General features: G+C 26.2%; 1 protein-coding gene across 2 annotated transcripts in view; it reads right to left on the bottom strand.

Moving 5' to 3' along the window:
* Positions 1-15,630, bottom strand: part of LOC132920981 (cholesterol 7-desaturase nvd) — a 25,613-nt gene extending 9,983 nt beyond the window's left edge. Inside the window, exons 1-2 of one of the 2 annotated variants that reach the window (XM_060983757.1) lie at positions 15,423-15,630; positions 681-851 (exon numbers count right to left, since the gene is read on the bottom strand). In XM_060983757.1, coding sequence (XP_060839740.1) covers positions 681-845 — 165 coding nt within the window. In that variant the 5' untranslated portion in view covers positions 846-851; positions 15,423-15,630. Of the gene's footprint in view, positions 1-680; positions 852-940; positions 1,016-15,422 lie in introns of those variants that run through there. The other variant, XM_060983758.1, reaches the window with a different exon arrangement.

Raw genomic sequence — 15,630 nt, 5'->3', positions numbered from 1 at the left:
TCGATCTTGACGTATCGGCCGTATCGCAATAATTTGTGTATTATAATTTAATATTTACAATATTATTATTAACAATATTTATCATGTTTTAATCAGTGGCGTACAGTGAACTATTCAGACCTGGAGTGAGTGTACACACCTAATGTTTTTCAGTTTTTCTTTTAATAATATAGGTAGTACGTACTATATATTTATAAAATCTTTCTTTTCTTTTACTATATAGTATTTTTAATTTTATGAATCCATTGCAAATAATTTATTGTGTTATATGAATACAGCAAATTAAAAATGTTGACGAAAAACTTTAAGTCTTTATTTTATTGTTTTTTTTAAATAGCATTAAGTAATTGGAACATTTAAAATCCATTAGTTCTATATGACTGCTATACTTAAAATAATATATAGGTAGCTGTTACCTATAATTACTATCGTACATACTGTATCCTTGTCTTTTTAAGCATTTAATAATATTGAAAAAATGTATTGAATAATTTCAGCTAGTGGGTGAATCTCTCTGAATCTCTCATACTTAGTTTGATGGGATAGGGACGTTTAAGACATCGGTTCCCGGGACCAAATTTTAAGGTTACGCCACTGGTTGGCGGTTGCAGTTATATACCTACTTATATACTTATATATTATATGCCATATGACAGTGTTATATGCTATTATTCGTTTACCCTTTGTATGTCCAATGGTCTGATCAAAAAGCGGTAACCGTACCACAGTCCAAATGATGCACAAACTCCTACGGCCATGTACTTGTAACAGTCGCTACTGCAGTATTCACGCACCAACTGAACCGATAAACAGACGGCCAAAAAAGAAAATATCGATTTTTCCATGATTACCTAAAAAGAATATTGTAATATTTATGCATCAATTATAATATTTCACTGAATTTGTGTCTTCGAAAATTGTACGAAAAAATAACAAATACATGCGAGATCCACGCACAACGTGCGTAAACCACCCGTGTTCATGAACTGAGGACGCCTGCAGGGGTTGTGAGTGGCATGGATACGTTTAGGTAGATACACAATCTCTATAAAGGTATATGTATACCTACATTTTATTTGGCGTTTACTTTTTTTTTTTCTTTACTTGAACGTCGTTTCTTATTGGATTACATATTTTAACACAGGAGAATATTTTACTTATTATTCATGATCGATTTACGCATTGTATATGATCATGATTCATGACATACAGAGTCGTTCAAAATCTATATGACGTACCACGTCCAAACACTAATGGCTACTGCAGTTTTCGCTAAACAATGATGTATACTAAACGAATCCAAAAATAATGGTTTTTACAATATATTAATTCATTTTAAATGTCTTAATTAATTATTATTTACAAATGTAGGAGTAATAATTGTAGTTGATTTTATTTTGCTTATGGTATTATTATTATTTTGAATTATTATAATAGGTAGGTACAAATTATATGAATAAAGTTCACTCGAATTTTTCTCAATTATAAAATATATTTTTTTTTTAGTATGTTACTAATTAGTAATTACTATTACAACAATTTTGATTAAATCTCTGTAAGATCGTTAACTAAGTATTAATCTAAGAACAAATGATTTTCAATAACACGAGAATCAGTAAATCGTGTCATCCCGCTGGGTACATTGTATTAAAAAGTAAACTTAAATAATATAATACAGTGGAACCTCGAGAACTCGAACCTCTATAGGTAGAATTTTCGATAATTCGAATTTTATTTTCGCCCCTAACCGATTTGAGTTATCGAGGTCCACTATATATTGTATACATTAGATTAGTAACCAGTGAGCTATATTAAAGTGAAAGTTTGCCAGTGGAAGAATATTTAATCTTTCAACTCATAGTTGTATAAATAATGCGTTCAAATTATTATTCTATAGTTAATATACCTATCAGAAATTTATTTTTTGACTGTTGCTTTTTCCCAAAACCCTTAAATACTTATATAAATACGAGTATATACTTGTAAATTATTTCAATAATAAAATATATTTATTAAATAAAAACAAATTTAAATATTGCAGATTCACACTTAAAAATCAAAAGTAGATTTAAATTTATACCGTATAATGTATATTAATACCATATTATATTATAATTTAGAGTATATATAAAGTAATCTAAGTACGGTATTTTGGGTATTATATAGTAGTCATTAATAATTTTTTTTTAAATGCATTTTGAACATGTTCTACACATATGCTGTGATTCAGAATATAAGTAATAGAATGCACTCAGCATAACACAAATCGCCTGGTGTTTTAAAATTAATTCATATCCCAAGTGGTAGGCCATATTTAATATTATGTGCACAAATTTATACCGTGTAATACTTAATTCCAGAGCAAAAAATTAGAGAATGTATAGTTGATTGAATTTTTAAAATCACTCTTTGAACACACAAACACAATTTGTATTCGTAATACCTAATTTTATGACTTATATAATATGCGTATTTCGCTAGGATAATACTATACGTCTTACCTATCTATTTATATTATATAGGTACCAACATACTATGACCTATACGGCTAACGTGAACGACTCTGTATACTTACCTACCTTATATTATTATATATATGTTTGCCTGTATATGGATGACGGTTTAGTGGCCAAGACTGTATATTACAACGACGTAAAATCTTATCGGTCCGTATACGATTATAGGCGTAGGTATCTATACATGCATTTTTATAATATGTATATCCTATCTGTAGTTCAGTACCTATGTATATAATATATATATATATATATATATAAGAATGCGTGTTAAATGATTTATTCATGACTTTGGCCAAGCAGAAAATTACGTCTGTGTGCACCATGCTATATATGGTACATATATGTATATATTATGTATACACAGTCAACTCGTGATACAACGAAGCTCGGCAAAACGAAAATCTCGATATAACGAACGAAACTGGCGATGAATGTAATACGGCGTACTGGCGGGATGGGAGATGGTATATTTCGCCAATTGTATTACTTGTACTATATGCGCCACTAATTATAGGTACATTTAAGTAACCTAGCCAAAATATAAAAATATAACATGTATTTTGCCCCATATCTAAAAATTAATTTTGGAAATTTGCGCCACGACAGTAAAATGGAATATGTAAACTGCGTTACACTTTTAATTTTAATTGTTGGAATTTACCAGCTGATAAATTTACTATGATATCACATCGGATATCGTAATGATCATTATACGAGTATACCATTTTCATTTGCATTACTTCCAGACAAAAAAACTTCAACCTATATCAATTTATTTCAAAATATCATAAAACTATGTAATGCGCGTGAACTCTGTTTAAAAACAAATTTATACCTGATTTCGAAGATACAATTCATGCGGCATTGAGTATGGAAACTGGAAAGACACCAAAAAATTCGGTTGTAGATTTCATCTAACTCAATTGTGGTATAGAAAAATTCAGGAATTAGGCCTATCCAATGTAGGTATATCAAAATAATAAAACAGAAGAAAGCAAGTGGCTAACCATACGTTTGGGTTCTCATTTCTATCTTCAAATGAGGTTAGTGATGAAAATATTATTTCATCAATTTCTAATGACATTAGATTTAAAAAATATACGGCTTATTTAATTGACACATATATCAGTGAAGAGGCTAAATTCCGTTATAATCATTTGGGCTACAAATATCACGTCACTAGCTCTCACTATACAATTAGGTACTTGATAATCATATTAATCACGATTCAATCCTGAGTTCTATCACCTATATCCTACTATTTAACACTTTTTGTATATACTGAAAGAATTTCAAACAAAAAAAGTTGATTAAAAGTAATAGTATAATACATTTCAAAAAACGGAATTCTACTTTAAATAAAAATCGGTTGGAAAATGTTCAACAATTATATAAAAACTACAGATAAAAGAAAATTAATAGAAAAAGTTTATAGTTTCGTCTTTAAGTTACAAATATAAAAAAAGGCGAGTAAGCTAGGAATTATTAGTATAATTGGTATTATCAAAAATTTATTTTATCAACTTATTAATCAATAATTAAAAATATAATATGTTAATCTGTAAAAAAAAATTGTTTAGTTACCTATTTAAAAGTGGTGCAAATTACAATTTTTGAAGGTAAGCGTATGACGTATGTTGTTTGAGCCACAACTAAAAATTAATTTTGGTGATAAGCAAACAAATACTTTAATTTGTTAGTTAAAATTATAAAAAATTGGAAAAAAATACAATTTTAGAAGCTATTTTTTTTTAACAATTTTTTGAATATGTAGATAAATATTAAAATTAAATATATGTATTAAGATATATATATTTTTCTTTTCATATTCTATTATAGTCTTATTATAAAGGTTAAAACTGTGCCTCACTTGTCTCACTCGATAATTGCGATTCTCACTTTTGTAGGTTATAACTTATATTAGCTACCTATATATTATATTGTTATTGTACAAATAACATATCTTTTATATTATTTTATTATATGCCAATGTCCGAATAATTTACTTATGTGCTTTGAGGGCGTTGTCATTTTTGGAAATAATTTAAAGTAAAACTATTAAGAAGTAGATAATATGTACCTATATACATTACCCTGCAGCTAATATAACTATATAGCTACCATGTTATGGCTAATATATAAATTAATAAATATTTCATTATATTAATCTATTTAAAACAAATAATAATATATATTGTGTAGATCTTTCAGATGTGTATTTAGAAATAAATAATAGGGTGATTTGTGAACAAAAAAATCAAATATTTTAAATTACAATAACTATTTAAAAATGTATACTTTGTTTAACAACATAAACCTAAATTTAAATTCTGATAACATTATAACTTCTCTCATATATAACATTTACTGTTTTTTGGGCTAAGTCCGTATTTAAAATAAAATAATTAAATAACACCAATTATAATTTATAATCAAAGCATAGACGAAATAACAATGATTTTTGTTAAAATTATGAATATAGGTAATGAGAAGAGGCACGATTCTCTTGTTCCCTCCCATAAAATATACTTCTGGGTACTGAAGTAGTACAGAATACTAGTGTTAAATAAAGTAAAAATAAATTATAAACAATATTATATTTATTATTAGATAATAATTATTAATTATTGCAATAAATATATTGTAATAATTAATAATTAAAAAGTATATATTAAACAATATTTAATTTATTTTTTATTAGATTTGGGTAAAAATACTTGAATTTTTTTTTTTTAAATTTTAACTACCTATGTAGAAAGGTCCATCCTTTGAAAAATAAAATGAATAAAAAATCTTGACCAAAACTCCTATAATAAAGACATTTTTCAGAAACGATTCTTTCAATAATTATTATTTACTATAAATTATAATACCATACATTAATGTCTAACGTACATATTAATAGCCGGTTAATGTACGAAACTATGGTTTCAAATTTCGAGTATATTGATGATCCCGATAATAATATGTTCATTGAACACAGTTCACATTTCAAAATTATAAGCCGTAACATAATATACCTACATTATAATGTGTTTGATAATATATTACTACGTGTATACTATTATTGTACTTATATATAGACAATTCAATGATTAATTCACTGTTTAAGGCAGACCAGGCAGGGTGAATTTCATCACTATATGTAGTTAGAAAATTTCTAAAAAAAATTCAATATTTCTTTCAATTATTATGTAATCATTTTAGAGCTTTCTATATTTATACGTTCTATACTATATATTTTGTTGTATTAATTTTCGAATCATTTTATTATTTGTATGTACCTATAATAGTTACACAATATAATATATTAATATCGAATTATATTGTACCGCTAGTTAATTATTTATGATTCATACATTTATTTAGAAGAATAAGGTTTTGACATATTTCAATCCATTTTGCGTATAGAGTGGTTATAAACTTATAGTCCTATAGTGCTTATATGACTTAAAAAGCAAAATTTCACTCACTACACTCCAGTATATTAAACATTTTAAATAATACTTAAAAATACTTAAAAAAAAAAATGAAATCAGTTGTGATATTTATACACGTGACAATATGACATAAAAATATTCAGAAAAGTGTACTACTTGATAATATGAATATATAAATGTAAGTCCATGTAAGTATTCATTATAAAATTGAAAAGAAAAAAACATTGATTAGTGTTTTTTTATTTTAATAACTTATAAATAAGTACTATAAAAATAAAAATTAAAAATAGTTAACACTTAACTGCTTAATACATTGTTGTACAATACAGAAATAAACATTATCAAAATTGGTTAGATAATAATATATAGGCTAATATACTTAGGCTGATGATGAATATTCAGTACTCAATGTCTACATATAATAACATCGATTTTACAGTATACATAGGAACTACGGCTATCTTTAATCATGGTAACAACATAATTTTACTAGAATGTTGTGTTAAACGCCCGAGTTTATAATAAATTTAAAATCGTTTTCGCACTGGTATGCCAGTAACGGCAAAACACGTTTGAAATGTTAGCGGTCAAGGGTAAGGACGTCGAGCACAGCGTTAGGGCGTTGGGAAAAGAAAGAGGAGAAGGTGTAAAAGCAAAAGAAAGAGAATTGGCGGCTGCTACGTCCACACCTTCGTATGCACCATGCACGCATTATTATTATTATTATTATTATTATTATTATTACATTATATTAATTTATTATTATGCTTGTTGCGCGGATCTTCGGAACCGGCTGGTGTGCTGTCGCACCGCCGCCATAGGTATCGTAACACCTATTGGTTACGTATATAATGTTTATATTATATATTATATATACACGCCTATCTACCTAGGGAACAATAATATAATGCCTTTATTATTATTATTATTATTATTATTATCATCATCATCATCATCGTCGTCGTCATCATCGCATCATCTATACACAAACTGACAATCATATTTATAAAACACATGCGATCCGTCTATATAATGATGGTTGTTGTGTTATAGCCCTATAGGTTGTCTTTTAATTTTTCACCACACGTGGTCGAAATCCTCATGAAATTTATTATGGAATAATATTACATAGTAGGTAATTATCTTTCTGTGTTGTGTGTGCGTATTATAGTTATATTTATAATATTATTATAGTGATTTATAACAATAATAATATTTTGATGCAGTCACGCTAGCCATTTTTAACTGTGCATTGCTGCGCAGTGAAAGACGTCCAAAATCCGTATATTGGTATATTATATGCACTTTTTGTTCCTATGCCATAAGTATATCAATACAAGGAAGCTATTTTTGCCTCCTGAAACTTCTACTTTTAAGGTATCTGTATAAAAATCACCTTGTTTAATAAATAAAAAAATATTTTATACTTAGTGCAATATATGTATGACCTTTGGGGTATCACATACAAAGCTAATTTTCAAAAATTAAATTTTGTTGTTTTATGACTTTAAAAAAACTGTGACCAAAAATTTTTACTCAATGTTTGTAAACATTAATTTGTTATTAAAATGATTCACTGTCAAATTAACAAATAGTATGTATTTAGAAAAAATATACGATACGACGATCCTCTATATATATATATATATATATATATATATATATATATAGTGTGTGTGTGTGTGTGTGTGTGTGTAAATATACTGGATCATATTGTTTTTAGAATTTGAAAAAAATTATTAGTATCAAATATTTAGTTTATTATTGTCATCGAGTTTATACAAAGAGTTGAAATATGAGTATACAGCGTAATTATATCGAAGCAATAAAGAAAAACCTAAAGAGGTTATTTAGCTAACAAGTAAAGAAAGATGTACTTTGAAATACCACAAATGGATATTGTAGAAATATTACGTTGGTGATCAATTTATTTTATATTTAAACATGATATTTTATTCTGAATGAAGTGAATGCATTATTTTTTTATATACTTTAGAGAAATTTTTTTCATTGAAAATTATTATATTTCGTGTATTATTCACGGGTGTTATAAAACTAAGATCAAATCATAAATAATTTTATAAATCTATCAAGCTTAGAATACTTGAAAATATTTTATAATTAACTATTGAGTGACATTTTAAAATTAAAATAACCTACAGTAATATAATAATATTCATTTTATATTCATTAATAATACACAGAAAAATATTTTAAATTATTGTAACCACGCTTGTCAAATGCTTTAAATTTTTTAAGTCCTAAGTCTTTATTATTAACACACTATAATTATATTAAACAACTTATATAGTTAATTCAAAGTTTAAATACAAATACGATTATATTTATAATTTAAACGTAGATTCAGTTATATAAAATTTAATTCAATATTATTTAACTGGATATTTTCTCATTTCATTTTCATTTTCAAGTAAATATAACTAACAATAATATTTTTTTACATAAATCCTTTTATTCCATGACCTCTAAGGCTCTATAGCTATCTATAGCTTGAGATATTAAAGATTGTAATTTTTTTTAATAAAACTCGTTTGGAATAGTTTAGCATTTATCTGTAGATGCATAAATATTAGTTTATAAACGTACATTTACATATTACGTCATATGTTAAACATATGTTAGATATAATATTTACATCTAGTCAGTAATAATATTACCAAAATAAATTATAGGCAAGCTAACTTTTCCAACGAGTAATTCAATAAAAATGTAAATGCATTTGCCATAAAAAAAAAAAAATAGAAAATTTTAATCAAATTGGTATTGATATTTAAAAAATTATATTATGTATACTGTAATATAAATATTTTATGTATGTACAATGAATATGTAAAATAAGCAAAGCAAATATATTTTATCATATTCAATTTGTTCGTGTAATTGTAAAATAACTAAAGTGTTAGAATATTTTATAGTAACATAGATTTTTAAACATATGTTACAATTACATGTACATATTATATACAGTATTCTACGGAGATCTGTCAAATAAAATAACTAGATATTGTTCTAATCAATATTTTTAAAAAATTCCTTTTAAATATAATTCATAGGCACTTGCGCTACATTTTTAGTATACATTTTTTATTTTTTTAATACCAAAAATTAAAAATTAAAAAATTAATAAAAAAATTTCCAAAATATTCAAAATAGCTAATTTGTAAATCTGATTTTTAAAAAAATTTTGACAATAAAAACATTTACTTGAGTCAAGTGGCTGATCTTTTACAATTGTTTTAAATATCAATGTTGTTGTTAGGTAAATTACAATCTAGTTTATGTTAGAAACATTATAATTTCAAAAAATATATATATTTTTTTTAAATATTTTATATGAACATTTTTAAATAAGTGCATGTTAAAATCTAACTTTTTTTTATTGTATTACACTATTACATAAACTAAATCGTAATTTACTTAACGAGAATATTTATATTTTAAAAAATTGTAAAAAATCAGTCACTTGACTTAAATAAATGTTTTTACCGTCTAAGTTTTTTTTAAATCAGATTCACAAATTGGTTATTTTGAATATTTTGAAATTTTTAGTTTTTTATTTTCAGTATTAAAAAATAAAAAATGTAAACCAAGTTAAAAAAAAAAGTTATTTCATTTGTCAGATCTCCATGGGACACCCCGTGGACCGTACATATATAATAATATAACGCCTCAAAGAATACATGCATATTATATTATGTTATAATTTAAATAAATATTTTTAGATTTAACACAACTTTTGTTTAATAAATAAAAAAGTGTAAAAACCGCATAGTGTAATATTATAATAATAGCCGTATAATATAAAGGCTTAGTAATGGTTTAGTAATTCTTAATTAATATTTATATACTATACGAGAATATTTCGTTATTGAATCAATGTTTATACTTGCTAGTAAAATTTTAATATTTTATATATATATACAGTGTATGTTATTATTAATATTAAGGTATCTGTTATTAAATTGCATCGTAGGTATGCCCGAGAGTCGAGACGCTCAACACGATGTATTATTCTGATATAGGTAGTCAGCTGCAGAACGCGTACGTTTCAGCATACTATGCAGATTCTTAATTTGTTATTAAGCACATTTTCCTTTTTTTTCACATAACTGTAAATCGTTTTGTTTAGTGCTGATAATTCGTGAGAAATCTCTGCACAAATGTACATAATATAATATACTCAAACATAAAATACATGAATGGTGCGTACAGCAGTTTATTTATAATTATACACGCGTATACAAATATTATTATAATGTATGTAGTGTGTGCCTACCTATATAATATAATCATTCTATCATCAATATCTAGGTGAAAAAGTGTTCAATTTCACTGATGGAATCACTCCTCTCAGAGTCTCAGTCGAATATTAGAAACAAAAATCATTTTACGAGTAGTTGTCCTTGGTTCCACTGTTACAGAGCACAGAGTTGCTCCTTAACATGCGACCTTGGCCACCCTTCGGCAACTTGATTGATGGTAACCACTGGTCAGTTTTTTTTTTTTGTTTTTTTTTTTTGGTAATAAAGTGTGATGCCTGCACGTATCTATATATACCCGTTTATGTAGGTAGTAGGCAGCTAGTATATAGGCACGTCACATAACATGTACCTATATAATATATATTGTATAGAAACCTACCCTCGTTAATGCACGATCTTCTTTGTTTCCCCAATTGTTGTTGGAACCAATTACTCGGCATTATTGAAAGTTGGTGGTGCAGTTGTAGCCAGGGTACGTTCACACATACCTACGAAATGTGTGGTTTTTTATTTTCCACTACCTTTAGTTAGCCGTATTCAAACTTCGATTTCATTTTAGCTGCGAATACACATATCTAAACGAAATCAAGGTTGTCAGTATTTGATTCTCCAGCAATAAATGAGTGCTCATGTGTTCACGCACAACAAAAAAAAAACAAATTTCTGAAATACATTTAGTATATAATATGATCTAATAACTTCGTAGGTTTTGCTGAACTGTGAATTAAATAATAATGTAGAACGTGAATATTATAACATAAAAAAAAAAATTGCTACTAAAAATACTTAAATTAGGGCAAATCGTTTATAGAAAAATAATGTCAACACTGTTGCACTAAAATGGCAAACGGGAGTGTTTATTTTGCCGACATTGTTAAAACTCCGGAACTCAAATTTATAGACTATATTACTATCCACGAGACCACAACAATATAATTATACAAAATTTAAAAAATTCAATTCAATGTAGCCTACATTAAAAGAAATAAATTGTGAATATATATATACACAACAACTATGATACACCTTTAAACGAAATGCTTGTGAGTTGTAATGATTTCGCGCAGATATGAATGTCTGTAACGTATGGCAGTGACGTTAAAAAACCGTTTGAGGCCAAGTTCAAGGTTATGCAACGAAATGCTTTCATATGGCGAAAACGAACTGAATCATAAAAACGTAATAGATCTCTCGATCACGGTTAAGGTACCGTTATTCGGTCATGACCACCTGTTGATGGATAAAAAATTAAAAAGTAAATTGCTTACTGATAATAAATTATGTAAAGAAAAAAATAATTCGCAGAACCGGAACCATCAACATACTCAATTTATATGTGAACACAATGTTATAAAAACGTACTTATTATTTATATTTTCTTATTGTCTACAGATGATAATTATATACGAGTATTGTCTTATAATATTCTACAGTGCATTATAATACAATTCTTTAACACAAAAATCAAACTCTTCTAAGAATAGCATAATAATAAACTAATAAATTGTTTATTACAAATTCCATTATTGGATTCATGGTGTTAAGCATCTATAGGATGTATAGTAATATTAAGTACTTTCGATCAACATGTATCAAACTATAGTTTATAGGTAACAAAATAGTCGGTATCGTTGCATACTATTGTTAGTAAATACTAAACTAAACGGTAAAAGTAAATTTATTTATTTATATTAGCTAAAACAACGTAAACAAATGCAATAGAAATAAAGGTCTAAAAGTATAAATAATTACATAGTACATACTATGTATTTTTTTTAGTAAAATAATGCAAAAATATGTGTGTAAATAATAATAATATAATATATAAATTAAATTAGACATATTTTTTTTAGTTTTACGAATTATTTTACTTATAGACATTAAAATATTAGGTTATTTTAATTAAGTTATTCGTATGTTGTGTACAATTAATAGAATACTTGATATACAAGTAAAGCACTCTTATTTTTTTTCTTTAAATAAAAAGCATTACTTAATTTTTCCATTTTAATAAACTACCTGTACACTGTACAGTAGTACCTATATGTGTTTCGTTTAGTGAAAGGGTGTAAACGTGCCCTTATAAACGCCATAAAACTGGGCCACTAGTTCGTGGCCTTGGTGTAACCCTTCGGGCATTGTTTGCCTCCGACTATTACCCACCGTATTAAATAATATATATATATATATATACAACAAGGTAACTTTTTTTTTTGTTGTTCATCTCTGGTCGAACGTATGCAAAGAGAATGCAGGCGAAACAGTCGTCTGAACCTCTAAGGAATAACAAACAGGTGTGCTGATTGCCTACCGGTTTTATCATCTGAATAGAACAAGATTTTCATTTCAGGATCACGGCTAATTCTTAGGTAAAATAATAATAATAATAATAATAACATAAAAAGAAAGAACACAAGTTAATTAAAAAAAAAACCGAACTTGTTTTTACCTGTTACTAGTTACTACCCCTACGAAAAATACAACGTCTTATAGCCACATGTAATTTATAACTATACAATACTTTATTATGCTAAAATGAAATTTTTAATCCTTCGAAAGGTTTATTTGAAAACATTCATAACTTGATATAGGTATTACAGTGTTTATTATTTTTCCAATGTATGTTAAATATTTTTGTTTAATTTAAATCTCTATTAATATGATAATACTTAAGTAAATAATATGGCCATTATGTACATAGGTATTATAGATACATAATACACAGAGGAGACAATCTAGAACTATACGAATAAAACCCATCAAATATCCCAATTTCTGATTTTCTTACTAGTAATTTTGAAATTAGTTTTTAATTATTAATGATATTAAATTATCAAACCTTCACTATAAATTTGATTAATTCAAAGAATAAAGGTGTATTTTATTTTTAAAAAACCATTTATTTAAATTACTATTCATATAAAACATCATACACTCGTAGTTTGTACTATTATATTTTCCATTATTTATTTATTACTATATTACGTTTTGGTAAAAAAAAAAAATATAATACAATTAATATAATATGGGTTGTTTTGATCTATTTTTATATTTTATTGGAAATAATATACTTCCTAATAAAAGAAAAATTTATTGAAAACTATAAATTGTTTTCCAATAAAATTTGTATTTTAACTGAAAACAATTTTTAAAAAAAAAACAACATTTTTGTTATAATACATACACTTTTATTCATTATTGTGATCATAACACCTGTCAATAATATTGTCATGTTTATTCTGTCTTATATAGACGTGTTTTCGTGGGATTTATACGTGATGTCTTGGTAATGTAGTGCGTTCTGTATATTATAAAACAATAAATATTAAATAGTGAAAAATTAAAAACAAATTTTATACTAACTTATATACACCTATATATACCTACGCTAGAAATGGTATACGTCTATACTCTATATAGAATAATATATAATATAGCTCATGACGTTTTACCTCGGTGTCTATAATTTGTATTGTTTTATTTCTATTGGAATCGACTAAAGAAAACAACACTGTGGTTCGATTTCAGGTCATCAGAACGAGTCCATATTGGTTAAAGAAATTCAATTCAGCTGAATTTTGAACCATTAATAAAATTTTTGTGTCATGTTTAAAACAATTAATAATATTCTACGAATAGAAATCGAGAAACATCGCCTAGTATTTTATAAACCTATATTCGCGTGACAAGTACTGAAGTACGAATACAAGATTTTAGATTAATAATAATATATTATATTGTTCCAATTACAAATGTTTATTATAATTCTACTTTTATAAGCCCCTTAACAATACGTAATATATTGAATATTATATTATTATATTTATTAATATCGATTTTAAATTATCAATACGAAAATATTGCTCGTTTATTTTTAGGATTTTGTCATAAAGACACATCAATTAATACCATTTCATAGATTCGTATGAATAAAAAAAAAGAAACTATAGAGCATACTAACTACTAAACTTATAATTTGATAATTAAAACATATTATTATCATAAATACGCACGCGCGCAATATAATATTACACAGATATTTGATATTATATTTTACCGTCAAAACTATTACAGATCACCAGGAGTTTCATGTATATTAAATTATATTATATATCAAATAAACCGTATATTTTAATAAAAATATCACATATACTCTATTATGCAGTTTACTTAATTATAAGGTTAATAGATCGTTTAAAGATTAAAATATAAGAGTAGTTAAGTATAATGGGTTTTTTTGTGACTTCGATTTTATATTTGCATACAACCCAGCTTTTAATTAGACTAATGCTTCAACTTTCAAGTTAGCGATCTAACACATAATTTTGTATTTATTTGTCATTTATATACACCTATGTAAAACCCGTCAGTATCTTTTATATTCCACTTCCGTCGGATATGTTATTCAGAAAAAAAATACTGATTTTATATCAGTAATATTATAAAGTATTTTAAGTATTTAAAATCAAAAACATTAACGGGTAATATATATATATATATATTACACGTTAATGTTTGATATTATACAATATACACTTTTGAGTCTCACATAAATATAAATATGACCGATCGTAGATTAAACGGTGCGGTAGACATGTATGCTTATATCATCGGTATTTTTATACTATAATATAGCAAATTAACGATATTTTTTTTTTGAAAAATGCAGTTTTTGTAGGTACTTACTAAAATTAAAATTTTTATTAACGTCATAGTTATTAATAATAATATAAATAATAACTTATTATTTATATTTCAATAACGCTAACGAACGGAATTTACCGTCCTGTATACATAAAATAAAACATATGTTACCTATATTAGATATATCATAAACACTTTCGGCAAAAGTCCGAGACGACAATATATAGTATAAGCGTGTTTGAAAACTGGTATCGCGTGGATCATAATATATACCTATATAAATCTGTAAATCATATTATAATATATAGATTTGTACGGCCATAGCAGGCTCCGACAACGGTATATAAAACCGTGTACATGTATATATGTGTGTATAGGCAAGTAAGTATATAAAATATTATGATTATTATTATAGTGTGCATCCGCGATGATGTTGAGAAGAACTTCTCTATACGTCGCGTGTGCATCATATATACGTATATTATGCGTACATCGCGATACGAAGAAGTCGTAAATGGTTATAGGTTAGCGCTTACCTGTAGCAATGCACTATTCCGGTTTGGTGGATAGATGAAAAAACGTAATAGGCTAGGTATAGGTTGATAGAGAACGACGGGTCCACGGAATCTACGTGCGTGGATACGTGACCGAATGCGAAACGATAATTTATACTATATCGCGGGGCGGAAAAACGGACGTCCAAGTGCATATAATACGTATATTTTATAATTTTTATCCAATAAT

This window comes from Rhopalosiphum padi, chromosome 2, assembly GCF_020882245.1.
Source record: "Rhopalosiphum padi isolate XX-2018 chromosome 2, ASM2088224v1, whole genome shotgun sequence".
Classification (NCBI taxonomy): domain Eukaryota; kingdom Metazoa; phylum Arthropoda; class Insecta; order Hemiptera; family Aphididae; genus Rhopalosiphum; species Rhopalosiphum padi.
The sequence above is the reverse complement of the archived record's forward strand: the minus strand, read 5'-3'. Positions and strand labels throughout refer to the sequence as shown.